This window comes from Leptopilina boulardi, unplaced genomic scaffold (genome assembly GCF_019393585.1).
Source record: "Leptopilina boulardi isolate dan_hultmark-lab unplaced genomic scaffold, ZJU_Lbou_2.1 LbouV2_325, whole genome shotgun sequence".
Lineage (NCBI taxonomy): Eukaryota > Metazoa > Arthropoda > Insecta > Hymenoptera > Figitidae > Leptopilina > Leptopilina boulardi.
Window position 1 is genome coordinate 222,016 of NW_026137891.1, and position 21,617 is coordinate 243,632.

General features: G+C 26.6%; 2 protein-coding genes across 13 annotated transcripts in view; both read right to left on the reverse strand.

Annotated features, from left to right (window-relative positions):
* Window positions 1–10,749: 10,749 nt before the first annotated feature.
* Window positions 10,750–11,855, reverse strand: LOC127284804 (uncharacterized). Its single transcript, XM_051310496.1, has 3 exons — window positions 11,588–11,855; window positions 11,117–11,350; window positions 10,750–11,017 (listed from the first exon to the last, which is right to left on the reverse strand). The coding sequence occupies exons 1-3, from the start codon at window positions 11,837–11,839 to the stop codon at window positions 10,877–10,879; spliced, it is 627 nt and encodes a 208-aa protein (XP_051166453.1). The 5' UTR covers window positions 11,840–11,855; the 3' UTR covers window positions 10,750–10,876.
* A 292-nt stretch (window positions 11,856–12,147) lies between these two features.
* Window positions 12,148–21,617, reverse strand: part of LOC127284802 (rho guanine nucleotide exchange factor 12) — a 49,964-nt gene continuing 40,494 nt past the window's right edge. For 4 of the 12 annotated variants that reach the window (XM_051310493.1, XM_051310495.1, XM_051310484.1 and 1 more), the window contains 10 exons: window positions 20,313–21,596; window positions 19,696–19,812; window positions 18,847–19,023; window positions 18,471–18,697; window positions 18,079–18,229; window positions 17,884–17,930; window positions 14,405–17,631; window positions 13,844–13,981; window positions 13,599–13,767; window positions 12,148–12,494 (listed from right to left, as the gene is read on the reverse strand). In XM_051310493.1, coding sequence (XP_051166450.1) covers window positions 17,533–17,631; window positions 17,884–17,930; window positions 18,079–18,229; window positions 18,471–18,697; window positions 18,847–19,023; window positions 19,696–19,812; window positions 20,313–21,596 — 2,102 coding nt within the window. In that variant the 3' untranslated portion in view covers window positions 12,148–12,494; window positions 13,599–13,767; window positions 13,844–13,981; window positions 14,405–17,532. Of the gene's footprint in view, window positions 12,495–13,598; window positions 13,768–13,832; window positions 13,982–14,312; window positions 17,632–17,883; window positions 17,931–18,078; window positions 18,230–18,470; window positions 18,698–18,846; window positions 19,024–19,695; window positions 19,813–20,312; window positions 21,597–21,617 lie in introns of all 12 variants that reach the window. The other 8 variants (XM_051310490.1, XM_051310487.1, XM_051310485.1 and 5 more) reach the window with 8 other exon arrangements.

Consider the following 21,617-nt stretch of genomic DNA (forward strand, 5'->3'; position numbering starts at 1 on the left):
CTCGACAAGAATTTGTTTTTAATTTACTTCTTTAAATTATTAATTATTAATTTTAAAAAAAAATTTTTTTTTAATTTTTCAATCAATTGATGTAAATTTTTTCGACATCAAAATTTTTTTGTAACAATTTTTATATTGTACGAAAAATTTGGGGGCAAAATCATTTTTTTTACAAAAAAGCAAAATAATAATAATATATTTTAAAAATAAATAAAATAGTTGCAAAAAATTTTTCTCTTGAAATTTTAAAGTAAAAAAAAACCGATCTATCTTCCTGCGAGTGATTGAAGACAATAGAAAATTAATGTATTATCTTGAGAGTGATCTACTGTGGACCAAAGTGTCTCTCTGATTCAAAGAGAGGTTGAGAGGGGGGTGGGTGGGGGGGGGGTGAGGTCGAAAGACATATCTGGAATCTAGAAGTGCTTTCCCATGTTCCTTAACGGACCATTCTCTCGTTTTCCGGACTGCCCTGCTCTAAAATAATCTAAAAAAATAGTTCACTTCTTCCCTAGTCTTTTCTGTACCTATATCCATATATACATACATTCAAATGGTCCACTCTGTTTCCATTGATATCACACAAAATGCTTTCAAAGCGATGCTATTATTTATAAAAAAAAAAAAAAAATTAAGCTCAATTAGAAATTTCCTTTTTTTTCGTCTAAAATTAAGCTTAAAATTGTACCTATTTTAAATTCAATTAGTGGAATTGTAAAATTTTCATCTCAAAAAATATTAGAAATTAGAATAAATAAATAAATAAAATAGCGAGATATTTAAAAAAAAAAAATAATTTTGGTTTGAAAAACTCACTGGTTTTTGAGATCGCTGATTTCAAAATCCAAAATGGCGGACTTTGTTAAATTCATCAGTGTCATTTTTGTCGCTGATCACGAATCTGTTTAAAAAAAAAAAATAAAAATTTTATTACCTATAAAAAATGTAACTTATTTTTAATTTATTTTTACAATATTAAGTAAATATTGTATTTTAAATACGAAACAATAATAATTATTTGAAATTAAATTTTCCTGCCGTTAAAAAAAAAAAAAAAAAAAAAAAATGTTTATCATCATTTGTACATGTACTCTTTAAATAATTGGACATTATGCAAACAAGAGAAAGTGCCCATGGGGTCGACAGATGCGAGGCCTCAAGCAGTGGTATTCATGTACTACTATATACTCAGAGAGATTTTGAGGTAGGGTAGTACCATTTAGCGTGTCAGCTTAACATCACAAAAAAAGGACTCTATATATACATATAAGTGAAGGCGAACACAGTGTTTGATTTCAATTAATATTACAAACGCGTTCCCTTTTTTCTCTCTCTTTAAGCCTTCTTCCAATAATAATAATAATATATTATGATAATTGAACCTCGTTTTCCTTCTCACATATGTTTTCTGTGCATGATTTTAATTCTATATAGTTGCCCAAACAAAATATTAAATTTATTTTTCCCTTTTCTCAAGATTGTCATATATGCTAATTTTAATTGGAGTTTTAAATCTCCATTCCATAATTGATTATATACATTAAAAAAAATTGTATTAAGAAAGAAAATTTATTCACATTAGGGTGGTCCAAAAAAATTTTTTTTTTTTCTTGAAATTTTCAATTCCAAATTGAAATAATTTATTTTTGTCAATTATAAGTTTAAATTATAATCAATGAAGAGGGAAAAAGTTATTGAGTTTTCAAAGTTGAATCGTTACTGAAAATTTCCTATTACCTGACACGCATTTCCATACATGAAGGTAATGCATGTTAAACACGTTAGGTAATTAACGTTCACGTTACACGTATACGTAGAACTCTAATTATATATCCAAAGCATATCACGTGCATAAGAAAATATACCAAATATTAAGAGAATACGCAAATTTTCCCCCTCTAAATTAAAATTATTTTAAATTTTGAATAAAAAAAAATTTATTTTTTTTCTAATATGATAAAAAATTTTATATTTTACAAATTTAGATAAAGCATATTAAGAAATATGAATATATTTAATAAAAGAAAATGTTTGAGAAAAAATAAATTTGGACAATAGAAATTTTTAAGGACATTGTGTCCCATCATATATATGTATACTATTTAGCCCGCATGAAAGGGTAACTGGCTATATAGTAAAATACAATATGAGGGCTCGAAGAAATCGTAATCAAGAGTTAAACCGTCGACAGTTTTAGAATTAAAATAAATTATATACACATACGGGCGTGATTTTCTCTTTACTCGGAAATTATTACGCATGAACAGATTCACGTATATAATTTGATACAAAAACATCCACACATTTTAAGAAAAATCTTATGCTGATTCATCTCCGAATGATATGAAAAATCCAATTTAATAGTGAAATTTATTTTATTAAATATTTAGTTTCAAATTCAAAAATGAAAAACTAAACACATTATTTTTATAATTTAAAATTTTTAAATTAATAAAAAATTTTAGAAAAAAAACTTTTTATACCCTCTCTTTAAATCTCAATTAGTAAAAATGTTTAGTAATTTAAATTAGTGACTCACTTTTTGCTTTAGAATTAGTTAAATTTTACTAATTGTTAGTAAAAGTTACTAATAATTAGTAAAATTTTACTAGTTCAAAAGCAAAAAGTGAGTCACTAATTTAAATTAGTGAACATTTTTACTAATTCAGATTTAGAGAGCTTTTTTTATTATTAGGAATTGTTTTTTTTTTTTTTTTTTTTTTTTAATTAAATTTATTCGTTAATTTTGATTAAAAATCACATCTTTCATTTACTTTTATTGTAAAAAAAAGAAGAATACCCGAGAATTCTTTATATATCATTTTAATCTTAAAAAACCTTAAGAGGCTTTCCAAGAGAAGTTTTGGCGGAAATTGAATGTGCCCTTTACAATACTTTAATGAAGATGCATTACCGTAAAGCTCTCTCACTCTATCCGAGAGGCTGCGCGAACCTATAGCTGTGTTAGTGTCACCCACAATTCCCTTAAGATGCCACACTAACGTTAAAATACTCAGTTTAAAATATAAATCTTTTACAAAAGTTGCAAAAAAAAAAACAAAAAATCTACACTGAAATCTTTTTAAATTTTCATTTCAACATTTTTAATTTTCCTTTTTTTTCAACTAGTTCTAACATTTCAAATAATTTAAATTTTCAAAAATAAATTAATTTTTTCATGAAAAATAGAAAATAATTTTTTTTTTTAATTGAATATGATTTTTAGACACTTTTTCGATTTTACCGCCATAACGATTTAAAGTGACCGACGTTTGGAAATATTTGGGGAGCCTATATTGGAAAATAACGATTTCGTATATTAATTAGGTTGGCGAGGCGTAAAATTGAGGTTTACGATACACCCTTCAGTTTTATGCAAAAATGCGCGCATGCTAATTTTTTTTTCTCACCCATTTTCTATAAAATATTGTTTTCTTGACAACAAAATTTAAAAATTAAATTCTATATAATATATAAGAAAATAAAAATTGAAAAATCTTTTTTAATTTCTTACCAATTAAGAAATTGAATTACTTAAACTTTTCAACAGTTTTGTTTAAATAGTAAAATGTAGTAATTAATTTTTTTTTTTAAATATATTGATGCAAAAACAAAAAATTATAATGACTAATTGTGTAGTTTTAAATTTTCCGCTTCAATAAATCCAAGGAATGCCTTAACTTTGTTTTGTCGCGCTATTAACATCCGGTTGTTGGGAATAAGTTGTAATTTCCTGCACGATGACTCGATAATTTATAAAACGCGAATCAAATTGTCCAACTAAATTGAAAATTACAAATGCCAGAGACTTGTTTTTATATATTCTCTATATTAACAAGTTCATTTATAATCAAAGCATTTTATTTTATTCTCGCTGCTTTTTATATCAATTTTTTTTTTTTTTAACTAAAATTACAAAATATTTTATTTTACACGGAAAAAAAAATTATTTGATTCAAATAATAATCGATTACTTTATTATTAAATAAATATTTTAAATTAATATAAGTATTTTTGTTTCAAAATATAAAATTTTTTTGGTTTATTTAATTCAAATAAAAATTATTTAGTTGATGTAAATAATTATTTAATAATAGTAAAGTAACCAATTATTTTAATCAAATAAATTTTTTTGAAAGTCCAAAAATATTCTTTCTGTAAAAAATAGAAAAAAAACCTGATAAAGTAAAGATCTCGAGAGAGAGATGCAAAATGATGAATTTCAGAACAAAAAAAAAACAAAAAAAAAAACGATTTCTAGAAAACGCGATATTGTGAATAGCGATCAGGCGTGTAATGGGCTACTGGTCAATTAACACCAGCGGGCTCAACGTGACGCGCTTGAAATTGAAGTTTTTGTTTCCAATATCAATTCCAGAGACGATGAAAGGTTTTAATTGGTCACGGCTACAAAGCTGTATGCGAGAGAGGGATGTTTGTATCAAAGGCAAACGGATATATATAAAAATCTGTTTCATCTACAATTGTGTATTAACCTTTTGCAAAATAATAAAGAAACGTTCTTAAAGCAAAAAAAAAAAAAAAAAAAAAACGAAACAAAAGAGAAAAAAAAAAGAAAACAGTACAAATAAAAATAATTTTATTCCGCTTCGATTCACTCTCAGCAAAAAGGAAGCGTACCTATACAACATACTTCCGTTGTTTTTTCAAAAAAAAAAAAAAATTGTAATTAAAACTCGCGATTCAGAAAATAAAACAATTCTCTCTGAGGAAAACAAATAATTTGCAAACTGCTAATGGTAGGTAAAAATTTTTCATCCTAGCATTATTTATATATTCACTCTTAATTATATGAATAATTAAAAAATTCTATATAAATAAAAAGTTTTTGATTGCTATATAACAAAATTATAACTTTAGTTAATTAAACCCTGCTTGTGTATATAACTAATTTATTATTCAAATATTTTTTTTTTTTTTTTTTTTTTTTTTTAATATCACGGAGAAATAGTAATTTAAATTAAATAATAAATAAAGTAATTAAAATGCGAAAAAAAATTTACAAATTCTTGAATTAATAAAAATTTCAAAAATACATTTCCCTGATTTTGTACGTAGGGGGCGGGGGGGGGGCCTAAAGAGAGATATAAAAATATCAACAAGTTTTTTTTTTCTAAAAGGAAACGAAAAATCTCTCGTTCGAACGAGTCGTCGGTTTGGTGTTTTTCTTGTGGGAAATCTATCGGCGCCATTTCCGGCCGCAAATATGATATTTTTGCATTCTAGCGTCCTGGAGGCCAATATTTGTGCGTCGACGGTAATTTGTTTTTCCAACTTGGCCAGGGGTGGGAAAAGAGGAAGAGGGAGGGGGGGGGAGGAAAAAAGTGGCGCCAGTCTTCGCTAACCCGTAAGTCTATTTCCGGTACTGTAAACGCTTTAAAAACCCGTGCTTTTTTCCATCCGCATAAGGTGAATCTCATTTTTTTTTCTCATTTTATTAACCTCTCTCTCTCTCTCTCTCTTTTTATCAAACTGGAATTAACTTCATTTTATAAAAGACAGCAAATTATCTTTTCCAATTGCAAATGCAAAAAAAAAAAAAAAATAATGAGGGAGATTTTAAACAAGAGAACATAACCTCAAAACTCAAAAACATAACCTCAAAACATAAATCATCCAGGGTTAAAGAAAAGAAAAAAAGAATTATTTTAAAAAAATATTATCCAAGAAAGAATTTACTTTATATACCGAAAGGAGTTATGTCCCTGAGATTGAAAAAAGAAGATTAAGGAGCAATATATTCAGACTAAATAAAAAAAAAAAAAAAAAAAAAAATCTGGGACAAATTTGGATAAAGAACTGTGTATAGAGTATATGTATTTCGGACATCTTTGGGGAGCAATTCGGCTGTGCGCCGTTACCTAGGACATTTCGCATAACTTTTGCAAGCGCTTCTCTTGTTCCAAACTAACGGCAAAGTTAAGCGATGGATCACTGGGCGAAACATCCCATGGGATATCTCTTGAACTCAACTTCAGGATAGATTGCGTTACTGCTCCCTGGACAGCTCTAGGCGATTAGGTTGAATCTCTCAGTAGCGCGTGTACCATGGATCGCTCTTTGCAGTATTGATGCAAAGAGCACAGAGGGGGGTGTGTGGGGGGGGGGTTGGTTCCACGATAAAAGCTACTATTTAAATATATATTTTTCACGACCAAAAATTTTCAGTAATTAGAAAATAAATTTTTTCTTAAAAAAAATAAAGGGCAAAAATTTCCTCCAATATATTTTTCGATTCTATTTGAAAAAAAGAGAGAAAATCGGATATATATATATATATATATATATATATATATATAGAGAGAGAGAGAGAGAGAGAGAGAGAGAGAGAGAGAGAGAGAGAGAGAGAGAGAGAGGGATGAGGGCAAAGAGGATGGGGATGTGCCTTAATGGAGTCAACAAACAAAAGTGAATCGATTTGAAATAATGGCACGCAGGCGAGCGAGAGCTTGTGAGCTGGCGCGCGCGACAAATAAAAGCACTCAGCGTGAGCGGCTTTTCCTTATACAACTGTCAGACGTCTTAACACCCCTATTGCTACGTCCGACTCTCGTGAAGCTCCAAAAGCTTCATCAACACCGATCTTCCAAGTACTCTATAGTTGAGCTTACAGTGCTTGCACTGTTCACCTAGATTTTTTCCTCTCTCTCCCCCCCCCACCCCCCTTCTTTCTACCCTTTCCGAGTTAAAAGCTTTATGGAACTCATTTTCGTTAACGTTGTGGCCAAAGTGTCCTTTCACGTTAGCTTTCAAAACCAGTTTTCAGAGACGCTATACACAGAATACATCTCAAAAGAGACATTTTTATTATTTCTCACTTAAAATTTCATTTCCCTTTTTTTTTATATATATTATATAAATGACAATCTTATGATTCGAAATATATATATAAGAAAACTTCGTAAGTAGCCTAGTGGTTAGCCTTCTTGACATTCGTTACAAAGGTTGAGAGTTCAAATCCCAGTAGGATTATAGATTTTTTTCGGAATAAAAATTTCAATACACAAAAATACCTCGTAAAATCAAACATCATGATTATTCCCCAAATTTCAATTTCATAATTTTCAAGACATCGAAATTCTTATTATCGAAATAATAAGATAATAATTGTCACATAATTTTTATATTGCGAAATAGCATTTTATATAATTTTTTTTTCTTCCATGGAGTAGTATAAGAAGACCGAACGACATACATTGAAAGTGGACCAAATTTTGGTAACCGCTTAGTGTCATGAAAATACGTAATGGAACACAAGCGCTCTCGTGGAAAGTATATGTAAACAGTGGGAAAAATTAGAAGTACGTTGAACATAACCCAAAAATAAATTGTTTCTTATTTTTAAAACTTTTACAATGGCTGACTGTCCAGCTGAGTTTATCACAATCAGTGGCGCTAGTGTTCCATTACGTATTTTCATGACACTAATGGCGCACTCACACCTTTTTTGGCTGCCTGCCTGCCTGCAGGTTACCATGGCAACGCACGAGTGTGAGTGAGACAGAAAATTTGAATATTCAAATTTTTAAATTTTCTGTCGCACTCACTCTCATGCGTTGCCATGGTAACCTGCAGGCAGCCAAAAAGGTGTGAGAGCGCCTTAAGCGGTTACCAAAATTTGGTCCACTTTTAACGCAGATTCGTTCGGTCTTCTTATACTACTCCTAAATTTTGTTTTGCTGATATATAATTTTTCATAATCTTTTTTTTTTTATAATAGTCACTGTACATAAATTCCCTTTTTCGAATTTTCAAATAACTTATATAGAAATTTCATTTCATCTAAAATATCACGTCTTAGTTTTTAAAAATAAAAATTATGTTAAAAGGTAATTTGATTATTTAAAAATAAGAATAAATGATTATTTGAAAAAATAAAAATTGTGTTAAACGTTATTTCGAAATATAAAAATTATGTGAAATGACATTTCAAAAACATGCAAATTATATTAAATGGCGATTAATATGAATGAATTTTAGGTTATATGTAATTATTCGGAAAATTAATAATTGTGACAAATAACAATTCGGAAGAATGAAATTTATGCTAAAGAAATTTTCGGCAAAATAAATATTATGTCAGTAGATAATTCGATTATTTAAAAATTAGAATAAATGATTATTCGAAAAAATAAAAATTATATGAAATGGTATTTTTGGAATATAAAAATTATGTGAAATGACATTTCAATGTGTTGAAAATTATGAAATTGAAATTTGGGGAATAATCATGCGTTCCAATCAAACAGTTAAAAGAATATAAAAAAAGAAATAAAAATTGATTATTAAAATTAATATCAAATAATAATAATTATATAGACAGAGAAAGAGATATGTCAGCAAGCAATTGATTTGTTAAATTGAAGTAAATTTCAACAAAGGACCAAATACCAAACGTAATTTAGGACAAATTATTTATAAAGCGCCTAATATGTTCGTTTGTATGTGGAAGGGAGAAGGATCGGGAATTCAGAGTTCGAACAAACAATCGGCTAATGATATGTAAATATGGCGTAGCTAATCAAGCGGCTGTGCCAACAGGAGGAGATGAGTACTGAGGCGTGTGAGTTCGATCCCTGATGCATTTATGTTACACGCACACGCACTCATCTACCACGTGTACATATTTAATGGCTGCACGTTAATTGCGCCCTGTTTGCCCATTCCAAATTCTACCTTCGTCCCTCTCTCCCTCTCTCTCACTCTCTCGTCCTCATCTATACTTCGCGGTGCAGTTTGATTTTAATCAATTCACCTCGAGGACTCAATAATTTGAACCCTATGCGTCTCGTCATGCGAGAGATTATTATACATATATATATATATATAAACTATTTGTGAAAACACTGATCAATCTAAAGAGCAGTTTCTTTACAACCGAAAAAAAATTAATTACTCGAAAAGATTGCAATTTTTATCTCAATAGAAAATAACGATTAATTAATTAAATGTTCTGTTGAAATAATTATACACACAATAATATTGTTCAAGGTGAGGTGAAATGGCAAAAATTAATTTAAAATTGAAAAAAATTCTCATCATATTGTAAAAACGAAAAATATTGACATAAATATGCATATTATGCTCAGATTAATTATATTTAATTGATTATTATTATATTATTATTATTAATTACTATTTATAAATTATTATTATTAATTATTATTTATAAATTATTATTATTATTAATTAATAATTAATTACTAATAATAATTTATAAATTTAATATAATTGAAAAAAATCCTCTCCTTGTAAAAAAAAAAGAAAAATATTGTCATAAAAATAAATGTATTTTATATTATTATTATCAATTACTTTAATTATTATATTAAACTCATATTATTAATTATTATTTATAAATTTAATGTAATAATTTATAATTACAAATACAAGCATGCCCACTTACATTTTTATATGTAAATTTTTTTTTCGTTTTTTCTCCTTTTTTTTACAATAAGGTTAGAATTTTTTTTCAATTGCAATAATATAAAATTAATTTTATTAAAGAAAATAATAATAATAAATAAAATTAACTAATGTTAAAATAGAAGTAAAATCATCATAGTAATTATAAAAATACTAAGCAAACTATACATACATTGTTATGTATACGAAAATAGTAATACAACATAACCTATAAAATGCTCATGCAAAAAATGATAAAATATTCATAAACTACTCACCACTTGAGAATTTCCCCATTGGAAATGTTGTTTCCTCAACTTGAACAACATTTAACATCATAATATCATAAAGCAAATACGACAATAAGAATATTTTAGTCGAAATAATAAAAAAACACTGGCTATGCTTGACAATGTTTTTCATCATAACACTCGCGATTGAATTAAATGAAAAAAAACTTTTACCAATAACGGAAAATTAAACTTATTCACATTTCACGATAAATTATTTACTGTATTCCTCATTAAAGTTGAATATTTATCAAGAAAGAAAGGCGAATGATTCAAACTAACGTGCATGCGCAAAATTTTCATCAACACTGTGACTGCCGGAATTCACCCTCTTGCAAAGTCAACGCATGCGCATGGCGCATGAAAAAAAAATTAGATTCAACCGTTACGTACAACTAATGGAAATAAAAAAATGCGCTTTTCACTTTTATCACTAACCAAAAATTTATATACTCACGTATTTGTCAATTATTTCTGAATCGCACGATATATTTTATTTGATACATTTCGATATGTAAAATATTAAACTTTGATGAAAACCGGAGAGAACACAATGTTCGCGCCTGTCCACAACGACGCCATATTGGAATAGGTGGGAAGTAGGTGGCGCTAGTTGTCACTTCTAGAATTGTTGTGCGCGGGAAAGCTGATAAAAAAAAAAATGTTAACAATGACAGGTACATAAGTGGTTATAATAGTTACAGTGAAAATCACATCATATACTTAAAATTTGTTATCGTAAACAAACATAATTCAGATTTCGATATATTTAAACTGATCTTCACGATTGGAAACATAAACATCATATGATAAAGGGAATTAAAATACTTTTGTGATGACTATTTTACTCGCAAAGGACAAGATCATTAAATTTAATATAGTGCATTTCTTCTTCTTAATAAAAAGGTAAAAAATTAATCCTCTTTTAAAAATAATAATTTACATAATTTAAGGTTAATAATTTCTAAATTGTGTCTCTATTAACAAAGTTTGTGACAAACTGCTACAATAACATAACCTCAATAATTTCATAACAAAATAAAATCTTTTTTTTTAAATAAACTAGAAAAGATTTTCTTTATTTATTAGCGAATGTAATATTAAACAGATTTTAACATATTTTAAATACGTTTAAAGTAAAAAAAAAAATGTTTTAAAACTTATAAAGTGGATTCTCCTTTTAAGAGCAAATCCATATAAGCTCCGGAGATTAAACAATCCTTGGTAATTCCCAATTTATCCATTAAATTGTTGCTAATTTTTTCTCCATGTTCGATACTTTCGTCATCAGCCAAGACCACCTGAAAAATAAAGAAAATATGTTACAATTTTGATTTTTTTTTTTATCTATTATGTTTTTTTTTATTTTGAGCTGAATCAAAAAAAAAAAGAAAACTAACCTCGAGTTCCATAAATGATCCTAACCCTTTCACTTGATCAACGTGTATACGAGTTTGGCCCACCATATATAAAAGTCTTGTTTTTTCAACAATTCCCAAAGTACCATATGCAGTCGTAAGAATCTTTTCGATACCTTTGCAAGCATCAGGTGTCAAAAATGTCTTCTCAAAATCAGAGAGTTTTGGTCCTTCCATATCTGGACGATTGTAAAAAATAAGTTCTCCACTTCCATCCTAAAATTAATTCATTTTTATTGAGAATATTAAAAAATTTCTTAATTTAATAACTAATATGAAAATATAAACAGTAAATTTCAATGTTCTTTTCATTTTGAGGTTATGTTATTGTAAACAAACAATTTTTTTTTTGCTATTGCTTTAAATACATATATTAAAATTCTAAATTATAATAAAAGAATTATATACTATTAGTTATAAAAATAAACATAGATATTAAATGTTTTGACTTACTTGAAAATTTCGAAGTTTTAATCTGCCCGGTTTGTCTTTAGGCAAATTGAAAAAAATATCTCTCTGTGGAATAACAGTTTCTTTAGTATCAGTGATTTCTTTTACTTTAGCTAAAAACTCTTCTGGGTTTTTAACTTTTGCTTTAATCTCTATATTTCTCATATTTTTAATTGATAATAAACGATAAGAAAAATTTGCAAATTTTTTAACGCAACTACGTTTACTGCTTAAAATGAAAATGAAATTAAACATGTGTAAACATGTGACATTAAAAATTTCCGCAAGGGAACTTTTCATAAACTTCTTTAATAAGATTTTGATAAATTACCTAAATTTCATTTGAAATTGAAATATTTCACACTCTAAATTGCGCGTGCGTAAAATTTGAAAATTCAAAGAAAGTTTATTACGTTTATATCTTAATCTGATAAAAAAAAATATTTTATTTACAATTTTTATATCAACTATTCTTCTTTTCCTATACATATTAAATAAAATTTATTGTTTACTAAATAAACGAATAACAAATACTCTAAATAAAATATTTAGAGTAATAAATATGGCCTTTATAAAAATATTTTATTAAACTTTAAAATATACATTTATATGTTATATATATTAACGATATATATATATGAAGAATACAATTTTTATTAGTAAAAATTGTTATAAAAAAATTAAAATTAAAATGACACGTTTTGCAAAAGCCATGCTTTTATGATTGAATTATTATAGATTGTTCAATTTTTCTCGTAAATTCTCAAAAATAAATTAAATCCATGATATGTTAAGTACTAAGCATGAATATATTTTTATAAATTGACGATAATTTTTTTTAACTATTGCACATTTGTTTGGCGCAATGATGTGGAAATTGAACTCCTTTCAACAGTAAATTTGCGCATTCCTGAAACAAATATATTAAAAAATTATTTTATCAATTTTTAAAAATTTTTGATTTAATTATATTTTTCAATTTCATCAATAATATACTTAATGATAAAATTATTTTTAAATGTTATATTAAAGTATTTTATTTAATTATATTTATTAATATTTTAATATTAAATTTAAGCTAATCAATATTTTTTTTTCCCGAATATAAATAATTAAATATTTAATTTGTATTTATCATAAAAGTATGACGACATAAATTCCATTTTCTCGCATCAAGATAAAATTTATTCTCTGAATTGATAAATACTTTAAAAAAACTAAAAATTAGCCAATAAAAATTGATTAATTAGTAAATAATTAATTAAATTAAAAATTGGATATTCCTTTAAAAATTTAATTAAAAATAATTTCAAAAGAAACAAAAAGAAAAAAAAAATTTTTTTAATGTAAATTTAACATTGAATTCTAAATAAAAATGTGATTGAATATTGATTTTATTTTATAAAGTTTTATGTAATCCAATGATTACAAAAAGTTGATAAATTTTGAGATGAAGTAATCTAATGTATTATTCAGTATGTATCCGATTTCCCAACCGTGTTTATTAATATCTGAAATTATTTTCATTTATATATAAGCGATAATATAAAAAAAAACAGTAAAAATTCTAAAATAAATTTTTTTACAGTTTTGTTCTCGATTTTAAGCTATTACCTATATTCCTCAAAGTAAATACTAAAAATAGGAAATAAAAAATGATAAAAGTTTATCAAACGAAGGCTAAATTTCAAATTATATTATTATATTACAAAAACAAAATTTATATTTATTAATTAATTTACTATTTACAATTTATTTATTAATTACTAATAATTAATAATAAAATATAAAATTTCAATAATTAATTTAAAATAATTAATAAGAAATAAATTTTTATTTTCACATTAATTTTTTTACAGTGAAAATTTTTAAAGAATTAAAAAATAAATTTTACATCACTAATATCTTTAAAAATAAAAATGTTCCAGTTTCAAGTTGATGATAAATGTGTTTACAATTTTGCCCCACCCTTTTTTGCCCATATAGTTAAAGTCAGAGTCGAAGTTATACTTACATCAAGTCCACTAATAAACGCAGTGAGACAGTGCACAACAACATAGAATGGTGCTAAGAAAAATGCCACAATAAATGAAATAAATACTAAGACGAGTAGCCAAAAAATACAAATAATTGGATTACTGCAGGCCATTGTTAATAATGTTTCCTTTTCTCTTTTTTCACTCCTAAAAAAAACAATAAGGTAAATATTTTACAAATAGAAATCGTGACTCAATTTACAACAAGAAACCTCTTACTGACTCTTTACACTAGCATTCCTTTTCTCTCAACTCCCACTATAACGTGTTTTCACCCACCAGATGTGGCTCTTCTTTTAAGAAGAGGGAGAGATAAACTTTAAGGAGAGGGAAAACGTTAATGATGCTACGGATGCTATACCTTAAGTTACAAATGTCAACTTATCAAATTGTCATTTAAAAAACATTTAAAAACTGTCATCATTTCTATATGGCAACAGTTTTTTGTTTAAATTCATTATTTTTTGTTTTAATTTTAAATTTTCTAAATTCTTTTTTTTTGATTTGATTTTACAATTTATGAATAAAAATTTATTAAATATCTGACACTATTATTAACAATTTGATAATATTATTTATTGCTAATCACTGCCAAGTAGTTAATCAGTAAACTTTTCTTTTTAACTAAATAATTATATGTTATTATCTGTAATAATAATAATAATAATTAGTTAAAAAGAAATATTTACTACCTGTAGCAATAGAATTTCCTATTTATTAATCACATATATTTTTAGTTGAGAAATAATTCTAATGGAAATTTTTAAGCTCAACATTTACATACAACAAAAAATGATTAATAAGCTGCGTCGCATAATTTTACATTTCTTGATAATATATTCATCAGGTGATAAGAAGATTTATCAGTCTCTTGATATTTGATAAACAAACTTTGTTGCAGTAAAACAAATTCTCAAATTACTTTTGAACATTTGAATTTTTCACTTGGAAATTGTTTTTTAAAAAAAAAGAATTTCTTTCGTTTTTTATAACGAATTTCACCGAATTTATTCTGTTGATAGTTTGGAAACGATGTTTGGGATTAACTTTTGGTATTTATTAAAATCACAACAGAACTTCTTGGATCATTTTTTTAAAATAAGAAAAACATTTTTTATAATGTAAATTTGTGAACAAGTTTCTTTTTTATTGTATACTATAAAAATTGTATATACTATAATAAAAGTAAAATAGTTTCTGACTATTTTTAAAGCTGAGTAAAAGATATGATTAAGGTCATATTGACATAATTGTGATGACATCACCTATCGAAACATAAATTCTTGACATTCAATCTTAATAAGATTTTATTTTTTTTTAAATAATAATGTTTTTCAACTATATTTAATTTCTTATTATTATACAATTTTCATAATTCGAGAAAATTGATCCAAGAAATTCCGTATTAAAAAAAACTCCCAACTTTTTTTTTTTATAAGTTTTAACTTAAATTTATTGAATATTATAAATATTCTAAAAATCTTTCCTTGGTTTTATAATAGTAAAGCTCAAGTGTTAAAAAAATAAGATACGACTTATATAGTACGACTAATTTGAAATCTCGGTTAAAAACATGGAAGTCAATTTTGTTGGATTCACAAAAAAAAAGAAGTCTGAACTCTTTTTTTTTGTGTTTTTGTTTTATAACCGTGATTTGTCATCTTTAACCGAAATTTTCACTGAAAGCGTGTGTATAGCAATAATAATTACTATTATAGTAACTAATAATGTTATTAAATATTTTTATACATGTACATATTATTTCTATTTATAATAATAACCATTTCAAGTTCAGTATTAGGTATGATATTAGTATCTAACAGTCACAAAGATTTTATGTAAGTAGACAAGTCTTTTTGCTCGGGCTGTCTGAATGAGACAACAGGTTTTTCTTTTCTTTTTTTTTTTTTTAGTGTCGCTCCTTAAAGAGAACAGTATTGTTATAAACTTTTTCCCTACGAAAAAAATTTCGCCTTAGAGCAATATTATTATTATTTTTTTTTTTATCATATTCTAGTAGTCTAGTTTTAGCTGCATTATTCTATAATGAATACCTCTGGCAATCGACTATTTACTTATTCACTAGAATACTTTCGAACTCACGTGTTTTTTGCTAATACCAATATTATAAATTCACAATTATTGGATGCATTAACACCTGGATTTTAAAAATCGAGAGACGATTTTAATTACCAAATTTTTTTTTTAATGTTCAATTTCGTTTCACATTTACTTCTTTTTAATGAGAAAAAATTTTTTTTTTTTAATTCTTTTTTTGATACTAGAAAATTTTGTTGAAAAAAAGTATTTTTGGTCTCTCGCTCATTTACAAAAAAAACTCCCAAATAATTTTTGGAGTTAAAAATCATTTTTTCAATGAGGAACTTTATATAATATGGTTAAAAAATAGCACCGAATTTTTTTTTTTTTTTTTTTTTATCAAATCGACTTTCTCGTTCCTTGCGTATATGTATTTATGAAAAAAAAATAAATCACTTGAATTAAATAAACCCACTTGTAAAATCGCTTTAAAAATGTTTAGTACAATGACAATTAACTGTTTACATTAGTGAAAAATGGATTTTTTTTGTATACCTCCGATGAGTACAATGACTATTTCTAAAATATTGCATTATGTAAAAAACAGGCACTTGACGTATGTTTCATTTAAAAACTGCTTTAATTGCCACATGCACATTATATAATAATATAATAATAATAATATAATAATAATAATATAATAATAATATAATAATAATAATGTATAACAAGAACAAAAATCTATATTTATCAATATATCGATCATAATTAGCGTTTCAATGCTGCGGAGCATACTGTTTTATAAATTAGACTCGGCAAAAGTCCATGGTTAAAATTTCGTACTTTTTATTCATATCCCGACAATATATATGTATATATAAAAAAATTTGGGACTTTTACATTATGCAATTGTTTCGCGAAAGAAATTTCCCAAAAAAAAAAATTTGCGTTTTTCACATTCTCAAAATAGAACAATCAATCCAATCCTTTCAATTTTTATTATTCGAGAATTCAAAAGATTTTATTTTACACTCAAATAAAACTTCAATATTACATTGAATTTCAAAAATAGAACTCAAAACTCATTGAATTCAATTTATTAAAAAATTGTTTTTAATATTTATAATAATTAATAAGTAAATTATTTCGCGATTCAATTCAACAAAATTTTTTTTTTTGTAATATTTCAGTCCCCAAAATATGAAATGAAATACACTTCTTAGAAAAATGGACTAGGAAACATCAAAAAGTGAAATATAAAATACAAAGATCAGAAATCTTTTTTTTCACTTCTTTGTTTTTTTAGATAACCAGTAAGAAAATCGTGTAAAAAATACGCCTTATTGGAACATCGTATTTGAGATTTTTTTTATGTTTAGTAGAAAAATCGTCGAATATCGAGTACGAAATTAAATTGACTATATATATATATATATATATTTATATAAATACAAATTCGCCATCCAGGCAAATTTTCAATGCTTCTTTTTTTTTCTTTTGAAAAATTGCAGAGCATTTAAAAAGCACTGTAGATTACGAATTCGTTGACTTTTAAGACACCGAATCGACTGCTACAACACCAAAAGAATCCATTTACATAAAATCTTTGGTGATATGATTTTTTTTTTTAAGCTTAGACCCATTGATCTGTAATAGATATCTAACACTGTTACATTTCGTTAAACAGCTACTTAGTCATCGTTCATTTTGTTTTTTTTTCCATTTTTTGTGGTTTTTACATAATTTTTTGATTTCCTCTAGTACGAGCGTCCATGGCTCGAACCTGTTCATTTTTTTTTTTTTTTTTTTTTTTTTTTTTTGTGAAATGCACCAAATTATCGCAAATTTCCCTGACACTTTTTATTGGAACTATCAACCCACACTGTCTCCCATTACTTCGGTTACTGCTTTCAATTTTTCCTCACCCTCTTCAATTTCTGTTTCTGGTTCACTCTCCGCATCAACAAAATCCTAATGATAGAATTTATAGATTTTTAACATGATTTTTTGTGAGAAATTTCTTAAATTCATATTTTTCAAAAAAATATCAATTTCCATTATGAAATAAATTATTATTTTTTTTATTCCATGAATTTAATTAAAAATCCGATTAACTTGATATTTATTTAACAAAAAATAAAATAAAAAAGAATGAAAATATTTACGTCTATTAAATATATCAATATGAAATTATTAAAATGTATTAAAACAATTTTTTCTTACATCTTTGTTAGCTTTTTCACTGCAACTTTCTCCCTTAGGTTCATTATCTGTAGAAAAAAGATATTTTTGTAATATCTACCATTTTTTTTCCTCCCAGATCAACATTTTCAAGAAATTACCATTTTTTTTACGCGTGTCATGAAATAAAGAGAAGTTTTGTTTTTCTTAAAATTCAAATTAAAATAATAAACTCACCAATTTCTGTTTGTGTGTGAATGTTAGATGTTGACGTTACTAAATTTTCTTCTCGCTGTGCTTTATTATCCATTGAGTGAATCTTTTCTCGACTTCTGCGCAATTCTTTTCGTAAATTCTCTCGTTCATCTTCTCTGTCTTTTACAATTCTCTGCAAAATTTAAATTTTCATTAATCATATCATTTAAATTCAAATTCACTTTATTAATATCTAATTTAAATTCAAAATTTATTTCACTTATAATTTCAATTCTAATTCATTTGATTACATATTCATTTAGTTAAAAATCTAAATGAAAATTAATTATTTAATGGAAACAAAAAGACATTTTATTAATTATTCACATGAAATGAAATTTGAATTATTAAATTTAAATTCACAGTCGACTTACAAGAAGCTCTGTAAGCTGAGTGTTAAGAGTCGTGCAAATTGGTTGTAAATCTGAAACTGGTACGGTTCGTTGTTGAATTTGTGGCTCAACACGAGACGTGGAACAACTCGTTGCTTCGCAATCTGCGGATGCTGTTGCTGATGAAGCTGAAGCTCCCTTAGCAGCGAGAACAATTTCCGATTCACTGACATTCAACGCCGAATTTAACATTTCTACTAATTGATTTGCTGTAAAAATAATTCATCTCAGTTAAAAAAATTATTTTTATTCTGAAATTGATTTTTATCAAAAATTAATTTTTTTTTTTTGGAATTAAAATTAAACTATCAAAACAATAATAAAATAAATTGCGAAAAGATTCGTTTAATAAACACACCTTGGTTAATAGCAGCAAGAATCAGTTCAGCAGGCTCTTTCTCGAGTTCAGATGGCTCTGACGCAATATCTGCGACATGCTCAAAATCTTCTCGAGATAGGTTTAACATATCGGCAACCAAAGCTTGCTTTTCGGTTAGAGCTCGCTTGATTGCTTTATCCTTGCGTCTCAATTTTTCTGCAGCAGAAATAACACGAATTGCATATTAATTCATTTTCACTTTTAGCAATGTATTTCATGCTAAATAATAAACTAAAATTCTTTTATTTATTGATTTATATTAATCAAAAAAAAAAAAAAAAAAAAAAAAAAAAAAAATGAAACAAGCTTAAACAAATTTAAAGAAAATTTCAAAATTTTTATTTAAAGAAACATAGTTTTGATTATTATATTTTAAAATTGAAAAGTAAGATGAAACAAGAAGAGAAAAACACAGAACAAAAGGTAGACACAAACACAACAAGAACAAAATAAATAATATAAATTGTCACATTTCACGTTCACGGAGACAAAAACTATTTTAACGAATTATAAATTTACATAAATGAATTTAAATATAATTTTATTATATTGCTAATGAATTAATAGTAAGGGTTAATTTTCTTTAATTTCCCTGAATTTAAAAAAACAGTTATATTTTTAATTTGAAAGAGAAAATAAATTATAAAATCACAACTTCTGAATTTGGCAAACTTTTTGTCTTCGTGAAAACAAAAACAAAGAAATAGAATAAGATAGTCGAGAATCAGAGAAGAATGAAGCCGCCATTGACAGGATGCATAAAATAAAGAAAAGAGCGTTAGTGCATAGATGAAAAATTGTTGATTTCCTTCTGAAATAGAAACTCACCAATCGGCGTGATGACTTCTTCTGCAAAAAGAACAATTGGCTCTTCAATATGAACCTCATCTGGCTCTATAAGGGAACATTGTGTACAGGTAACAATTCGCAATGTATCTCCAATACCTATATTCACGAATTAATAAAATTGTCTTATCGAAATTTCCCATTAAATATGACAAAAAAAAAAAACAAAAAAAAACTTGACAATCAAGGAACGCATGATTAAATTGCCCAAAAAATGTATTAGTTCCAAATTTTCTAGTGGAATACTGTAGAATTTTTTATTTCACCAAAATTTTGTTCTTTATTTTCAATTATTATTCTTCTCTTTTTTTAAGACAATTTTTATTAAATAAAATTTTAATTTAACGCAATTTATAAATTTATTAATAATTCAATTTTAAGCCAAGATTATTTATTTTTAAATTGAATTTCATTTATCATTTAATCTAATTAAATAAAAATTCGATCTTCTGAATTTCGAAACACTGAAAATTCGTAACAATAATTTTTAGGGAATATTCATGTGTTCCCGAAATTCGTCATTAAAATCAAAAATTAATTAAACAAAATCTAACTAAAAATACTAAAAAAAAAAAAAGAAGAAGAAAATTTCTACTAACCTGGTGAATGTGTTTCAGTTTTCGGCTGTTGAGGTTTCTCGCTCGTCTCGGTAGTTATAGGCGCATCCGGCGTTTCCTCTTCCTCCTTTGGATTCGTACGCGTCGTCGATGTTGCCACCGCTTCTTCAGTCGATTCCTTCGATTCCTTTTCATGATCCGATTTCTCTCCAATCACTTCATTTTCCTGTGCCGATGGTTCTTCCGAAAGTGGTGTTATTTCCTGCGCTATCGTTGCCGATGGTGTTGGTCTTCTACCTTCTCTATCCTTAATTTTATAAGCTTCAACTGTATCGGAAATATGTTTAAACCAAAGTTTTCTCTCAGCTTGCGACGATGCGACTAGTTCATAAATTTGTGCTCCATTATGCGATGTATTAACAAGATAAATTGAATTATGATCGACTGCATTGTGCCTGACAAGTACTGTCGAAATTTTCACAATTGGACTCAAAACTGTACTTGGTTGACTATTGACTAATTTCAATAGATATTTTTCATCTTGCCTTTGTAATAGAACAATAATATCGTCAAGCAAAACAACATGTAAATCAACAAGTTTTGCACGATTAACAATTCTCCATTGTAATGGTCCCTCAAAAATGAGGCGTCGTTTTGTAAAATCGAGATTTTTAAATTCCTGCACTGTTGGATTATCGGTGAATTTATCAAATGCTGATTTATCAATGATACGTTGAAATTCAGAAAGACGTTGATAATCCTCGGCCTCTTTAACAGTTTGATTAACGCGACTAAGTATTTCTTTACTACGCTCGAGACTGCGTATAATTGCACTCCTTTCTTTTTCATTACTCTCGGCTGTATATTTGGCTAAATTCTCAAAGAGAAGAGGATATTTGGTTAACCTGAGCATTCCCGTGAGAATATGATCCTTGAGTTGAAGTCTTCGACAAAGTGGATTTGCCTCCACTTCATTAAGAAAACTATTGAGTTTTGGATCTTTACGACGTCGATCGCGTAAAGCATCGAGTGCAACTTGTTGTTTTGCGCAATAAATTGATGCGGCACGTTCAAATGCATCGCCTGCATCGCCATCAAACATTTCCAATAATAAATCACCCACTTCCTCAACACAGGGATTCTCCTTTTTCTTTCGTTTCATTGCCTGATTGAAACTCGAATGAATTGTCACCATTTCATCTAAATTGGAAAACAAAAGATGTATTTGATCTACGGGAAGTACTTGCGATTCCAATAGTGGTTTATGGAAGACTTGCGAAAGAACTTTCAACGCTCGCACGTGTGATCGTTCCGTATGGAATAATTCTGTAAAGAAAAAGAAATTTA